This window comes from Lissotriton helveticus, chromosome 9 (genome assembly GCF_964261635.1).
Source record: "Lissotriton helveticus chromosome 9, aLisHel1.1, whole genome shotgun sequence".
NCBI classification, from domain to species: Eukaryota; Metazoa; Chordata; class Amphibia; order Caudata; family Salamandridae; genus Lissotriton; species Lissotriton helveticus.
The window spans coordinates 956,448,168-956,463,594 of record NC_136070.1 but is presented as its reverse complement, the minus strand read 5'-3'; the positions used below and the strand labels follow the sequence as shown (position 1 = coordinate 956,463,594).

General features: G+C 46.1%; 1 protein-coding gene across 1 annotated transcript in view; it reads left to right on the top strand.

Annotated features, from left to right (window-relative positions):
* Window positions 1-15,427, top strand: part of LOC144783084 (cadherin-related family member 4-like) — a 361,413-nt gene that overhangs the window by 160,997 nt on the left and 184,989 nt on the right. The window contains exon 10 of the mRNA XM_078662246.1: window positions 254-356. Coding sequence (XP_078518372.1) covers window positions 254-356 — 103 coding nt within the window. The remainder of the gene's footprint in view (window positions 1-253; window positions 357-15,427) is intronic.

Genomic DNA, 15,427 nt, shown 5'->3' with positions numbered 1-15,427 from the left:
ATTGCCTTTCATGAAATCGGTGTGAAAAAGTGCTAGATTCTGTTTTACTGCCATTTGTCAAAGGCCCTGGAATTGGTCTACTGGAATGTCTTGCTAGTGTAAATGTATGCTATGTTGTGAAGGTGCAGAATATTGTGGGCATAGTGCAACACATATTATGGTTTTTTTGAGGGAACCTAAAAGACTGGGTCCTAGGTAAGCCTAATTTCCAAAAAGCTATAATCTTATGCATGTGTATTTCTAAATCTGACAGGTGAACAGTACCTTGACTTATGATTCAGCAGAAATTGCAAGTTTGAATTTCCAGTATTCAGCCATCTTGGAGGTGACAGATGCCGGAACCCCTCCTCTGACCAGTAAGTGTCAAGCATCCCATTTCCTTATTACATGGCCAAGTAGACATCATTTGAGTGATAGAGACCAATTTAAGGACTTTTTGCCTTTTGAAAGCAGCAGTATGAATTACAACTCCTAAACCAAATACCCTAAGCATGGCAAATAAGTCTTTTCGATATTTCTTCAAGTCATATGCTGTTATCATAGACATCTCATTCTAAATCCATTCAATTCTTGGATTACGAATTGGGCAGAGCAGTACACCTTGGTAATACAGTCCACCAGAACACAAGCTTCACTGTGTGTAGGAATGCATCAGGTAAAACCTATTGAGTTTGCACACACATTTTCTTTGGGCTGAAAGCAAGAGGAAAATATGTGGTGAAACGGGCCCAGAATAAAGGAAATCTTGCGGATTCGAGCCGAGTAAATCAGGGTCCGCATGTCTTGGCTGCCGAAACCCATGATGCTCGGTAGCTGGGTTGAAAATACCATCTGGAATCATTAGCTCAGGTCCAAGTATCTGACTTTCTCATTACCGGGCATCTCATAATCAAGGTCTAAGATCTATGAAATGTACTGTTTCCCAAGTATGAATATATTCCATGCACCTGCATTGCACCGCCTGCCGTGAGGGGAACGGCTGCCCATTCTAAGCCCTGCTGAAAGGGCGAAGGCTCCTGACCATCGGGTCTGCCGTGAGGGGAACGGCACGAGACACAGCATCGGGACTACATATCCCAGCACTCCCTGCCTAGGCGCTCTCTGTTGGCATCATCGGCAGGCGCCTCCTGCTTATTTCAACTCCTTCCGCTTCCCGCAGCGCGGGCATCGCCCGGGCAAAGCCCGGGCCAAGGGCGGGCCCGTCCTTGCCCGTCACTGACCGGAGGTGGCCGGGCTGGGCCATTCCTCTTGGCTTGGACCCCTGGTACTAAGGTGATTATTCATGATGGCTACAGTAAATGTACCCACTCGCGTTCAGGGGAAACGTGCATGTGCGGCAAAACGGCCCTGTTTACAGCTAAATAGCCCTTCACCAACTTTGCCCACAGCTATCGATTTAATGCTTCAGAAGGCAATTGGTGCAGTCACCTCAGAAATCGAACTTACAGAAAGACGATTATCTATTACCCCTGACTTTTCTCCCTTGGTATCACCTACTCTTGCAAATGTTGTGAATTCCCCTGAACTTACTGTATATGAAAGCGCCCCTTCACATGACTATGTGCAAATTCCCGCACTTAGTACAAAAACCAATAGAGAGGGTACTGCTGCTGTGACTAGGAAAGCTAAGAAAAGAAAGCAAGGGAACAGTGAGGTTTCCAAGGGAAAAAAGACAGAGAGTGGGAATGCAAAAGGCATACCAAATACACCCGGTCTAGAAATACCCTTGGTTAATAAACATGCTTCCTTGTTAGCTCAACCTTATCCATCTTGTGCCCAAACATTGCTATCCGATCTTCTTACCCAATGTAGAATCATTGTGAAGGAAGGGGTTGCTCCTATTTTTGACTATTTTCAAAAGATAGCAGCTAGCGTGGATAAAGTACAGGCAATTTGCCAACAGAATGTCATCCCTAGTACATCATCTAGTTGTCAAAATATGAGGTCCCGAGTCACCAGAATTCATCTAAGACCCAGCAAACCCAATCAAATACAGAAATCATCTCGCCCCTAGACCAAGCTAATTGTAACAATGCAATTTGTAATATCAAAGTTGTAGAAAAGAGCTCTCCTGTATTAGAAGGGCAAGTTCAATCAGGACATCAGGGTTTGACAGAATCTAACCCTCAACTAGGGAGGGAGGCCCAATTGCAAAATCAGTGCACAGGGATAAACTTAACTAGTAATGCTGCTATGGGCACCACACCCACTGAAGGCAATGGAGGTGGTGGCCCCTTAGCCAGAGAAACACAAACATTGTCCCTCCCAACTATAAATTTACCCCCAGAGGCGGCCCCATATGTAATCACCTTGGTTGGAATCCCCGAACTTAAGCACAGGCAGAAGGAATCTCAGCTTGATCTCAGAAATAAGATCTTGTTTTGGATGGTAAGACACAAACAATTTCCTTACAATAGGGCCGGTGAGATTCTGATGGTTCGGAGGGTGGCTTGGGTGGGTCCTACAAAAAAACAGTACAAGGGGACTGTGTGATTGTTAATTTTAAGCACCCAGAAGTTGTACAAAAGTTAGTAACCCAACCTTTTTGCCCCCTGGAACAACAAACAGCCATTAGAGTGTTTACTCTGGATTTCTTTTATCCCTCCTCCTGTAGAGTGGGTGAAGCCTATACCGCCTTGGATTGCGGCAGATGGCGAATGGAATCTCATAAAACCCCTACAACTCATTCCCACTACTCTTCCTCTTTTAATATTCCAGTTTCAAATCGATTTGGGCTTTTGGAGGATGTAGATTGGCTAGAAAGGACTGAAGTCCCTAAACAAGATAATATTGGCTCAAGGGTCCCTGATGCATCATTGCCTACTAGTCACGTCTATCCAACATTTCCCAATGAAGAGCAAGGAGGGATTGGACTTAAAAAATTGGGATATTCCTCTCTGCAAGAAGTCCAATGGACTACTCAAAATTGATGGACCTGCCCTAACGGTTTCTTCTAAATCTATAGGGTTACACACTGAGAATAAATCTACAAGTGTTTGTGGAGGAAATAGTATTATTTCTCCCATTGGCCCAGTCCCTGTGCACTTTGTCTCCCGGGGTTGCCTTTCCCGGTGAACAACTTCAAAGTTCTGTCCTGGAATGTGGCAGGCTTATCTAACAAATTAGCCTGGCCCGATTGGGAGCTTTTTATAAATCAGTATGATGTCTGCCTACTCCAGGAGACATGGGATAGGGAAGAGAATGTAAGGCTGGGTTTCGCGTCATATAACAACATAGCTATAGGAGAAAGGGGTAGACCTTATGGGGGTTTATCCATATTGGTAGCCTTGCACTTGGGTTGTACGGTGACACAATTTAATACTCCAACTATAGACCTTCAATGTGTTACACTCAAGTTCCCATCTAAACTAAGGGTGACTTTTATTAATGTTTATTCTTGCCCTGTTAGGCTGGGGAAAGAATCCCCTACTTTGGCCCTGCTGGATACTTTTATCTCCACTATCTCTGGAGAGAGTGATTGATTATTGCTGGAGATTTTAATTGTCAATATGAGCCTTTACCTGGCATTGGAAATTCACTTACCAATGAAAAAGATGAGCAATGGTCTATTCCAGAGCTTTAGATCGCTCCTATCAAGGCTTGGTCACCACTGGTTCTCCAATTGAATTCTATAACTGTGGCTCATTCTTTGAGAGCCTGTAATGGACGTGCCCACTCAGATCAGGAAGGGAATGCCACGTTTAATCGCTTTGGCCAGTCCTCCCGATTAGATTATATTTTGGTAGAGACGAGGACATGGGCTTGGGTCATTGATTTTGAGGTTTTTCCACGCCATGACAGCGACCATAATCCTCTGGTCTTAAACCTAAGACTTCCTGAGACAGGCATTGCCCCCGGGGAAAAAAACTAGTAAGGAAAGTGTATTGCTTTTCTCTAATGACAGAAGAAGGCTTAAATGGCCAATGATAAGACAGTACCCAGATAAAATGAGTGGCTTATATTTAGTTGTTCATAGGTTTTTTGTGGAGGTAAGTGGTCTCATTGAGCACGGACAGGAAGTGATGTTAAATAAGATCTATAAATTACACGCGGGGCTGGTGGCTGACCTGGCAGATTTACTTAATCCAATAGTGACTAAATCCAGGTCGAACCAGAAGACCCAATCGTGGTTTGATCATAAGTGTAAGAAGGCAAAGTCTGTATTAATTCAGTCAATTAAAGCCCCGGACAGGCGACAAATAAAACTCAGGAGGCAGGAGTATAAGCAGGTTATTACAGAGGTTAAACAGCACTGGGAAAATAGTAAATGGGACAGTATAAAATGTGCTTTGGGGAATAGGAATATGCGGGAATTCTGGGCAATAGTGAGAACTGGCAGTGGGAATGGCCAAATGGCAGATGAGCTGAATATTGAGCCTGAGAAGTGGATGGGACATTTTCGGGCGCTATATTCGACTGAAGTGGTTACTTCCGTATTGCAGACAATCTCTCAGAAAGAACGTGTCGACTTTCCATACAGCCTCAAAAATGCTTCCCACTGCCCAGAATTAAAACTGATGTAGGTACTACGATAACATTGTTGGAGGTGGAAGGTGGGATTAAGAGACTCTCTGCAGGCAAAGCGCCTGGTCTTGATAAAATCCCCGGGGATCTCTTTAGGGATCAACCAGCAGTATGGATTCCATACTTCTGCCTGTTGTTTAATGCTATACTCCAAGGTTCCCCTATATCTGAAACCTGGTTGGGGAGAGATTGTACCAGTGTTTAAAAAGGCTCTCCATTACTCCCTGCAAATTATCGTCCGATCAGCTGTCAAAAACTTTTTGCGCGAATTATCCTCGATCGGCTTCAGACCTGGATGGAGGAATATGAGATATTGAGCCCATATCAAGCCGGATTTAGGGAAAAAACATCCACCGTAGACCAACTTCTCAGACTGCAATTTTTATACTGGAAAATGGTGAAAGTGGAGGGTGGCAGCCTCTACTTAATTTTTGTTGACCTTAAGACAGCCTTTGATCTGGTACATCGGGGCATCCTGTGGCCGGTATTGGCGGATATGGGGATCCCTACCTATCTTGTTGACATCATCAGGAGACTTCACACATTTTTTTTTACCCAAGTTAGGAGTGGCAAAAGGGGTGTTTTGACACCTAGGTTTTCAATAGAGCAGTGAGACAGGGGTGTGTGCTGGCTTCCACCCTTTTTTGTCTTTTCGTCAATGCCTTAATTGCCCACCTCATGGGGGTTAAAGACATCGATGCCCCGAAAATAAGAAATGAACAGGTAGTGGAATTAATGTTTGCTGATGACACTCTTCTATTGTCAAAATCCCCGATGGGAATACAGCGTGCCCTAGACAGCTTTGCCAGCTTTTGTAAGAAAAGGGGATTGGAGATCAACACACAAAAGACGAAGTATATGATTTGTAATCCACCAAAGACCACCCGTCCCAACCCTTCTTTAAATGGCATCACTCTGGAAAGGGTATTTGAATATTTGGGTGTCACCTTCACAGATAATATGGTGTGGGGTCCCCAGATTGCCAAGGTCAAACTTAGGTTGGTTCAGACTACGGGAGGTGTCCTAAAATTGCACAGGGAATCCACCTCTAAACCAGTTGCCTCCATTGTAGAAATCTACAAAGCACAAGCAAGGGGAGCTACAATTTATGGGGCGGAACTCTGGGGACACTGCTCGACTGAATATATTCTCAAGGCAGAAAATTGTTTTTTGAGATCTTTATTGGCTCTCCCTGTTAGTACTCCCCTTACCCCTTTGAGAATGGATTTAGGAATTAGACCAAACGATGAAGAAATTGGCCTGCACCCTCTAATATACTAGCGCAGACTGTGGGTAACACCAGAGCTGAAGCATTTTAGATCTGAAGCTAAAGAACTCATGGGCCTTCCTGGCACTGAAAAACTCCAGTGGTTTGCTTATATAAAAAGTGAGAGCAAGAGGCTAGGTAATCCGGATCTCTGGAGCAACCCTGAAGTTGCCTGTGCTGAGTTGTCACACGCTGACCTGGTGAAATTTTATCGTAATCAACAGATGGCGGATATCCTCAGTAACTCTACGTTGGGTCTTTTAACCACAGAGTTTCTTAGTATTAAAGAGGAGTACAAATTAGAGCCATTCTTGGACGACATCTTACCTAGTGGAGGGAGGAAATTTTATGTACAATTCAGACACAGTACACTACCTCTTAGGGTTTTTTCCCATAAATGGTCCAATTCAAAGCTTCTAGAATGCCCAGCGTGTGGTGTCCGTGAGGAGACTGAGCCCCATGTTTTTTTCTTTTGCCCATGCTATAAGCCTCTTAGGCAGCGTTGGCTTACCCAACTGTGTAGAAACTTGGGGTTCAAACATTATCATCAGACCTTTAGAATATTAAAATGTGACACCTCGACGCCTGTTGTATTTTCAGTTTCTCGTTTTCTGCATGCTATGTGGCGCAGGCACTGGTCATTTATCAAAAATACTTCCCGTTGATACTTCTTTGCCTAGTCCCTCCTGAAGTATGTGGCGCAGGCGCTGGTCATTTATCAAAAATACTTCTCGTTGACACTTTTCTGCCTAGTCCCTCCTGAAGTATGATGCACGCGTCCCATTCGCTTATTACCTGTACTTTTTGTATCTTTTTAACTTTCTTATTTTCTTTTTTAACTATGTTCTCAGTTTTTATGATATTTAATTGAGTAGTGATGTACATAGTCACAATGTTTCTATTGATTGTATGTTTGTATCTTTTAAGGTCTATGACCGAAATAAAGATTATTTGAATGAATTATATTTTAAGCTCAATACCATTAATTATTCCAAAATAAGTGTTGCCATTGTTTGGTACTGTGGAATCGGTACTCCTAAAATGCAGCACGCCCATAAATAATACCCTCAAGGTGTAGACCCAAATCCCACTCCCTCTGGCAAGGTAGCCATATGATCTGTAAACGGACAAACTCTGACCAGGGCCTAAAGAGGATTTTTAAGAGATGCACTGTTGTGACAGAACCGAGGTTGTGTGTGAGGCAGGAAAATAATGACCACTAAATATATTAAAATATTTGTCCCTTAACTTAGCCACACTTTTCCCTACACTTAATATTTACTAATGATTGAGAATTCTGAGGTGCTCATTTTTTTACAGCTGGCACAGCAACACACACACCAATAATTTTGGCACAACTACTATATAGCATCTGCTTTATTCACAGGTAGGTAGAAAGTCGTCTTGTCAATAAGGAAAAAGTGTGAAGCATAACCTGCGGTTTGGGTTAAGTCAACTTGCGGTCTTATGTGGTCTACTGCAACCTTCACTGGTAGTTTCTTACACAGAGTGTACACTGTCTTAGACCACAATAAAAAAAACATTGTTTTCTGCATCAAGTTACAAGGTAGCCATCTGGAAAATTTCGAAAAGCAATGTTTTCTATACTTTCACATAGATAGCCACTACTAATGGTTTTGCCAATGGGGCACATTGTAAATCTTCTGCCACTGGCAAAGTCAAGTCAATAGTGGGTTACCGCCATAGTGCAGCGGAGTGGCACAGGAATGTGCACTGGGACAACATCCAAGGCTGGTACCCGGTGCCTAGCATCCCATGGATGAGCATCAAGAGGGATTGTGGGCTGGTTTCGGCCAGGTATAAGTATAGAGTTGGTGGTTCACTCAGCAGCGGACGATAAGCTCACATCTGTGGACGAGGGGGACAGGGAGGATTTGGTTCCCCTTGGTCTCTTTGCCACTTACAACTCTAGTTACCACTCAATACTAACATATAGATTAGAAAATATGTCCATCGGAGCCAGGATTCTCAACCTCCTTCCTAAACGGAAAACCTCAATCAGTGATGATACACCTATTCATCTCTAAGAAATCCCCCAATCTCAGGGGAGTTCAGCAGGAATTCATCCTTTCCCCTCTCTTGTAATCCACTGAATCAAACGCTGCAGGGAAGACCAAATGGCAAGAATGAAGGTTCCCGATAGAGTGGAGCACAGTGTAGCATAGTAAAAATATCTGGCACATTCCCCTTATGATGGCTGTAATTCCTGTCTGTTCATTTGATGTTAGGTCTTAGACCTGAGCCCATTCTCCAAGCGCCTGCAATAAAACGTAAGAAAATATCCTAGCTGATATATCTAATATTAATGTTAAATGATGAGACGCTACACTATCCCTTCTTCGTTTTTCCAATATAACTCAATTGTTTATAGATTTTCAATTATTACCTGTAATGGGGAAGTATTTTGGTAAACAAAATCCAGGACATAATACGTTTGCGATATCTAGATGTGTGTCACAATATTCTGGTATAATACAACTCCACTAGCGCTGATGGAATTAATCATGTTAATCAAATTTTACAAAGTTAATTTGCCAACAAATGTTTCGTCTGGCTCATAATTTCCTCAGTATAGGCTGTGATGCATTTTATAGTGTATGCAAGTGCCCCTTCCAGTTTTTGTTTCGGTTATAAGCACATCAAGGTTACTTTCATGCACAGCTGTCCCTTGTGCACTAACGATGAAAGGCACACGATTTTCTGTCTCCACTGGTTACCAAGCATGGCTCTTTGCATGATTTTTCTTGGTTTTTATTATAAACATATGTACAAACGTGTTTGTATGAACTAATAGCGCAATTATGTAATTTGAGGACAAATAATTGCCCTGACCCACAACCATCTATGAGATATCCTTAATTCTAGATCTACTACACTACACTTATGGTTGATAGTACAATTTCCACCTTCTATAAATAATTAGCAAGTTCATCATCATTAACAGGATTATATGCATTTTCCCCCCTTTCCAGGGCCTCGTTTTTGGTTTGGATACATCAATCGTCACCTTTCACCTATTATTCCTAAATCGTTGGTAACAAACTTGACACCAAGTGCACAAACTATCACATTGACCTTTGACCTGTGAAGGGAAAAGTTCACGTTAGTCAAATACATACTATAAATAACTACATTTAATCTACCAGTCTTCATCTACATTCTCCTCTCCCCTGTCGCCATCCGGTTCCTGGGTTAAAGAGAAAAAGGACGAAAAGGTTAGTGGCCCCTCTGGGGCACCTCCCCAGGTAAGGGCAAGGAGACCCCATTGGGTCCTCAGGTGTCATGATCGTCTTCATCATTGCCTGAGCCTTCAGGGCCTCGTGTAAGGGTACAGGGGGACTCCTTTGGGTCCTCAGGTTTTGTCGTCGCTGTCTACATCTGATCCGTCCAGTGCAGCGTAGTCACACAAGAGGCTGTGTTTTATCTTTCAGCACACCAGGGTCAATGCCTCCTTCTTCCCTACTACCGCCATGCTGTTTCTAGAAAACAGAAGAACATCTTTAAAACAGCACTGGAGTCTCCCACCGTCCTGGAGTTCCCCTTCCGCATGTGTCCCTGGGAACAGACCATACATCACTGAGTCCACAGTGATGCATGATGTCGGTATCCTGACCCTTAATCTCCATGCCCAGGGCCTTTATCAGGTCCTGTGTGTACGCCCACTCGCAAAAGAGATGGTATGTTGTCTCATCCGTGGTGCACCCTCTCGAGCAGGACTTGTATCAGTTGAGTCCTCTCGTGTGCATGAAGGCTCTCACTGGCAGTCCTCCTTTGATGGCCATTCAGGCGATGTCTTTGTGCTGGTTGATCAAGTGCTTGGAGGTGACGTTTGCCCATGCTGTGGCAGAGGGAGGGCACTGACCGGTTCTCTGATGTCCCTTGCACATATCTGGCAGTTGGACGATCTTCGAAGTCCACATGGCTGGGGCGGCAGCCTCTAATCTGAACTCCTTGAAGAACTTCTCCAGTTCCTTGTAGAACAATAGGGTGTCCCGGTGGTAGGGGACGTCGCTCACCCACTCTACCCATCCGGGGGGCAGCCATGTTCACAACAGGAAGAAGTGTGCAATCAGAAAACCAGTATGGCTCTCAGCTTTGGTCCTCAGGGTGCTCCTCACACAGTGGCACACAAAGATTCCCCTCAGGATGGTGGCGATGTCCGGCACTCCCCTGCCTCCCTTTTCGTGGGTCTTCAACATCACCTCCCCCTTCATTCTGTCTATCTTCGAGCTCCAGTTGAAGTAGAAGATCATTTTTGTGATGGCCTTGGCCGTACAGGTCTGCATTGGACACACTTGACGACGTACTGGAGCACTGGCAGGGTCTCGTTCCACAGGGCCCGAGGCTTCCCTTCGATCGTCAGCTTCTGGAGGCTCCAGAGTCCCAGCTTCTGCTTCCTCTTTGCCAGTCTTTCTACCCTTGTCTTCTCCGCAGCACATTCTCTGCCAAACGAGACTCCAAGCATCTTCAGGATATCCTGCCTGATGAGGAATGACAGTGGGTCTCGGTGGGGGTCCAGTGGCCGAAGAGTAGTTTCAGACTTGAAAATGTTTATCTTCGCTCCTGACGCCTTTCCAAACTTGATGCACACCCTCTCCAGCTCTTTCACAGATGGTCTGAGAAGCACTTCACTTTGCCCTTTCCATTGCTTCCTGGCACTGTCACTCCTCTGATGTTCCTGTTCCATCTGATGCCTTCAGCGAGGACCTCTATCATGTAGATGAACAGAAGAGGGTAGAGCAGACAGCCCTGCCTAACACCTGACAGGATGGGGAAGGGGTCGGATTGACAGCCCTTAAAGAACACCACACTAGAGATATCTCTGTACATTGTGGTCACCACGTCGCAGATGAAGTCTCCCAGTCCCAGTGCTCTGAGTGTCCGGTCCATGAACTCATGAGAAACACGGTTGAACACCTTTTCCTGATCCAGGCTGTCTAAGGCTGTCAGACCCTTGTAGCTCTTGGCGTATTTAATCATGTCCCGGACCATGGCTAGACTGCCCGTGATTTGTCGACCCGGTATCCCAAAAACTGTTCAGGGTGAACTATCTTTGCTATCACTTTCTTTAGGCTGTTGGACATCACTCTGGCAAGAATTTTGCAGTCCACATTAAGGAGCAAGATGGGCCTCCAGTTCTTGAGGTCTTCTCTCTCTCCCTTCTGCTTGTACAACACTGTTATCATGCCTTCACACAGGGATTGCTGCATACTGCCCTTGCCCACCATTTGCTCGTAGAGGGCTAGCAAGTCTGGCCTGATCAGGTCCCACAGTTCAACATAAACTTCCACTGGGAGACCATCATTTCCAGGCGTCTTCCCCCTCTTGGAGTTTGGACGGCCAAGTGCAGCTCTTCCAGGGTAAAGGGCGCATTCAGGTCCTCTCTCTCTTCCAGACCCAGTGTCTTCGAGATGCCCTCCAAGAAACTATCCGCCTGGGATCTCTCTGACACCTTCAGTGAGTAGAGCATGCCATAAAAGTCTGTCATGACTCTCATGATTTGCTCTTTCTCACTTTGGAGGTCGCCCTCTGAATCCTGAAGCTCTACCAGCGGGGTGTCGGCAGAGTGAAGTTTCTTGAAGAAGAACGAGTTGCATTTCTCATCTTTCTCGAGGTTCTCGGTTCTGGAAGATGATTTTCTTGGATCCATCCCTAAAGTGCTCTGTGAGCCCTTTTCAGGTCTCCTCCAGCTTGTCATCCATGTTCCAGCCCGAGGTCATACAGTTGCTGCAACTTGCTCTGCAGCTTCCTGAATGACCTCTTCTTTTCCTGTGCAGCAGCTCTGCTTGCATCCTGGAAAAAGCTCAGGAACTTGTTCTTCACCCATTCCCACCATTCACTGGCGGAATGAAAGATATCCTTCATGTCCCTCCACTCTACATACCTGACTCCGAGGTTTGCCACTAACTCCGCGTTTTCCAGCAACTAGTAGTTCAGCTTCCACGATCTTGGGCCAGAGGGGAATTTCCCTGTTAGTTCCCCCTTGAAACTAACTGCTCTGTGGTCAGAGAAGAGGATGGCGACCATGGAGCTTTGCCCAGGCTTTACCGTTGGGGAGGTGAATAGGAAGACGATCCGTGAACGCACCGAACCGTCCGGCCTACTAGAGGAAAACTTCCTGGCGTTCGGCCCCATGATACAGATGACATCCCGGAGGGACGCCTCACCTATCATCTCCACCAACAGCTGAAAGTCATGTCCATCTCCATAGAGTCTGACCTAGTGCGTCCAACCATGTCTACTGTGCAGTTGAAATAACCACCCATCAGGATGGTACTGGAGGTCACGAGTTGCATCCTAAGCACCCTGAACATCTCGAGCCACTCATTCTTCTCTGTGGGAGCATAGGCATTGATAAGCCTAACAGGTTCACCAGCCCACAAACCGTCCATAACCAGCTCTCTGACGTTGACCCGCTCGGGGACCTTATTGGTGGTGAAATGCCTCTCCTTGATCAGAATGGTGACTCCAGATGATATGCAATTGTTTCCTCCGGACCAAAACGATGGCCAGTGCGTCCACTGTCGATCGAGCTGGCTGTACGACTGGGCGTACGGAATCCCGCATTCCTGCAGAAAACAGATATCTCGGTTCTGGGCGGCCAGGATGCGCAACGTACCAACCCTCCTGACCTGGTCCTTCACACTTCTGACATTTAGGGTGAACAATGATACAGCAGTTTTGTTTCAGCTGGCAAGGAAGTCTCTTTCCTTGCCATCTTTCGCATCCTACTGCTTCTCTGTGTGGGGGCTGTGGCTGCTGCTGCGTCCCCCTCCTCTATTCCCTGCTTGAGTTTGGGCGGTGGTGCTTCTGGTGGGGGTGCCTGTTGGCCCCTGACATTGGTCCTCCTCCGTTCATCTGCCGCTTCTTTGTCCTTTGTGGACTTCAGCCACACCGTCTGGGACTTAACCTTGCTCCATGCCTTCTTAATCACCTCGGTGTCGCCTTTGCTGCTGCTTCCTTCCTCCATTTTGGGTTGTTTCCCCTTCTTTTTCTTCTTAATTCCCTTAGCTGGATCCTCTGCCTCCTCCTCCTGTTTAGTCTCCACTTCTGGTGTCGGGGCGGTCTCCCTCGGGGTTTCCGTTGGTGGGGGCTATTTGTGGTGCTCCTGCTCGGTGGCTCCCTTGGGTTGGGGGACTTCCTTGGCTTGTTCCGTCTCAGCCGGGGGTTTTGATTCCTCTACCTTGGCCGATCCTGACTTGGGAACCTCTGTGATCTTTGGGTCTGGTCCTGGGGGTGTTGGGTTTCAGGGCTGGACCCTTCTGGTTGTCCTTCCTGGGTGTTTCTGGTTTCTTGGGCGTCTGTTGCCTTGCATCCTTCAGGAAGGTGTTCACCTTGGCGTTGGGTGCTGGGGACACCATCGGTCTGGTGGTTCTCCAGGTTGGGTTTCCTTCTGCTTCTGCTGCATAGGTGTTGGCATGTCGGACTTGGGGCATCAGTAGTAGGTGTGACCTTCTCCTCCACAGAAGTTGCACTTCTTGATTCCACTTCATCTGCTTGCCTTGTGTCCAGCCTGTTTGCAGATTCTGCAGAACTTCTCCGGGCAGTCTTTTCCCATGAGCCCCATGGCCTGCCACTTCCTGCATTTGAAGGGTTGTCCTGGATAATTGAACTTGCCATGGTAGGCTTCTTGGTAGAAGCTCGCTGGTGGGTGTCTCAGGCCGTCCGTTGATGCTGGGTTCTTGTGGAGCCTGACGATCGCTTGCCAGATCGTGTTCCAGATCTCTCCGCTGTCCCAGACTTTGATGGGTCCTGTCTTGATGGCGCTGTATTGTAGGAGGAGTGATGCAATATCCTTGTCTGGGATGTGGGGGTTGGTCATCTCAACTGTGATCCTCTTCTCCATTGATGCCGACTCCCATCCTGCCGATACATTGAAGTCAGAGTATGGCCTTTCCTCCTTTGTCTCCTAGCTTACTTAAAGCCACCTCTCAATTGCCTACTGAGTTTCCATCGCATGTTATTTTCTTTTTATACGTTCCTGATTTGCACTATGCCCTAGCAACAGAGGATGTGAAGTCACAAGTTTTAAACAAACATCGATTGGAAAATGATTACTGCCATCCCAGTGTGTGTGTGTGGGGGGTGGGGGGGGGGGGTTATATGGCGTAAACTAGACCCAAAGGTATCAGAGCGCTTTAAATGAGCACCAGTTACCTTGCAGACGGACACACTAATTTTTGTTAGGCACAGGGAGATTAAGTGATTTTCCCAGAATCATAGAATGTTGAGCGCCCCTGCCAAGACTCAAACCCAGTTCCCCAGCTCCGAGGTCAACCACCCTAGCCGTTAGGCCACATTCTCTCCCCAGTGGCAGACCATAAAATCACTACAACGAAAGAACACACATTACCCTTTCGAAACTTATTTTGCCACGATCAACTACAGAGTGAGAAGCATTGCACTTCCATAGACACGCCTATCTAACTTTGAATCCTACATAAACAGCCCTCTCACCCTCCTCACCTCTGTGTTTTGTTATGTCTCAGGTAGGCACACCCAGAGGATGCTGCGTAGCAGGACCTGTAACAAAGGTTTATTGAGAGGAGCAGGTGAACCTGCTGTTTTTTCCTGACTGCTCCGAGCACGTTCGTAATGGAGGTCTTTGGAGATTGTCTCTCACGGGGTGTTCAGCTTCCTAAACTGAATCCATCAGACAGGTTGCTGGACACGTAACAGATCCTCTTCTGGGGCAGGGTACAGTGAGCCTGACTCTGAAGATTACGTAGCACAGGAAGAATCAAGGGGAGACAGGATAGCACTTTGCTTTGAGAACCATCTATCTTTAAGGGGTAAGTTACGGGTTGAGGGGAGAAGGAGCCCAAAGAGGAAGAATACTGAATCCTCTTCATCTGAGAATAAGCGAGGTAAGACCCCTGAGGTGCAGAGCAAGTTCTTGCTCTCCTGAATCACCTGCTTTTCTCTCTGCTTCCCAAGTTCAATTAATGATTGAGGAAGGGGTTTCCAGAGTATTAGCTAGGTCTAAAGAGTTGAGAAGGAGAAGATCGGCGGTAAGAGATAGTTCTCCGGGAACACTGAATCTGCACAGAAGGGGCCATCAGCTGGTAAATATATGGTCAAAGAGGAGGTAACTTAACTATTGGACTACATTAGAGCGAATTTAGGATTTTCTCCAGTACCTGCACAGGAGGTTGATAAAGGAATGTTCCCACAATATACAAAGCCTGTGTCTGTCTCACTGCCATTGCTCAAGACAATTAAAAAATGTATTTTCAGAAACTAGAAATAAGTGGTGCCTCTACAGATTTCGGCAGAGAATGTATACTCTGGCTGGTGTGGAAGACATGCTTTCAGCCAGTGTGAAAGTGTAGTCGATATTGGCACCTCTTTTAGGCACTTACGTAGCTTATACATCTCAATATTTAGTCCAAGTCTTTGCGAATTTGTCCAGCGCAATTCAAGAAGGCACAGATGTATCTAATGTTCTCTGGCACATGGAGCAATGACCTAAGTATCTAGCTGATCCTTCTTCTGACGTCATCAGATCAACAGCTTTGTTTTCTGCATCAGTTTCTGTTAGCCCACCACACCTTATGGATGGGAGATTAGAAGACAGACTTCAAAGAGAAGTCTGCATTCCCAAAGATACCCTTT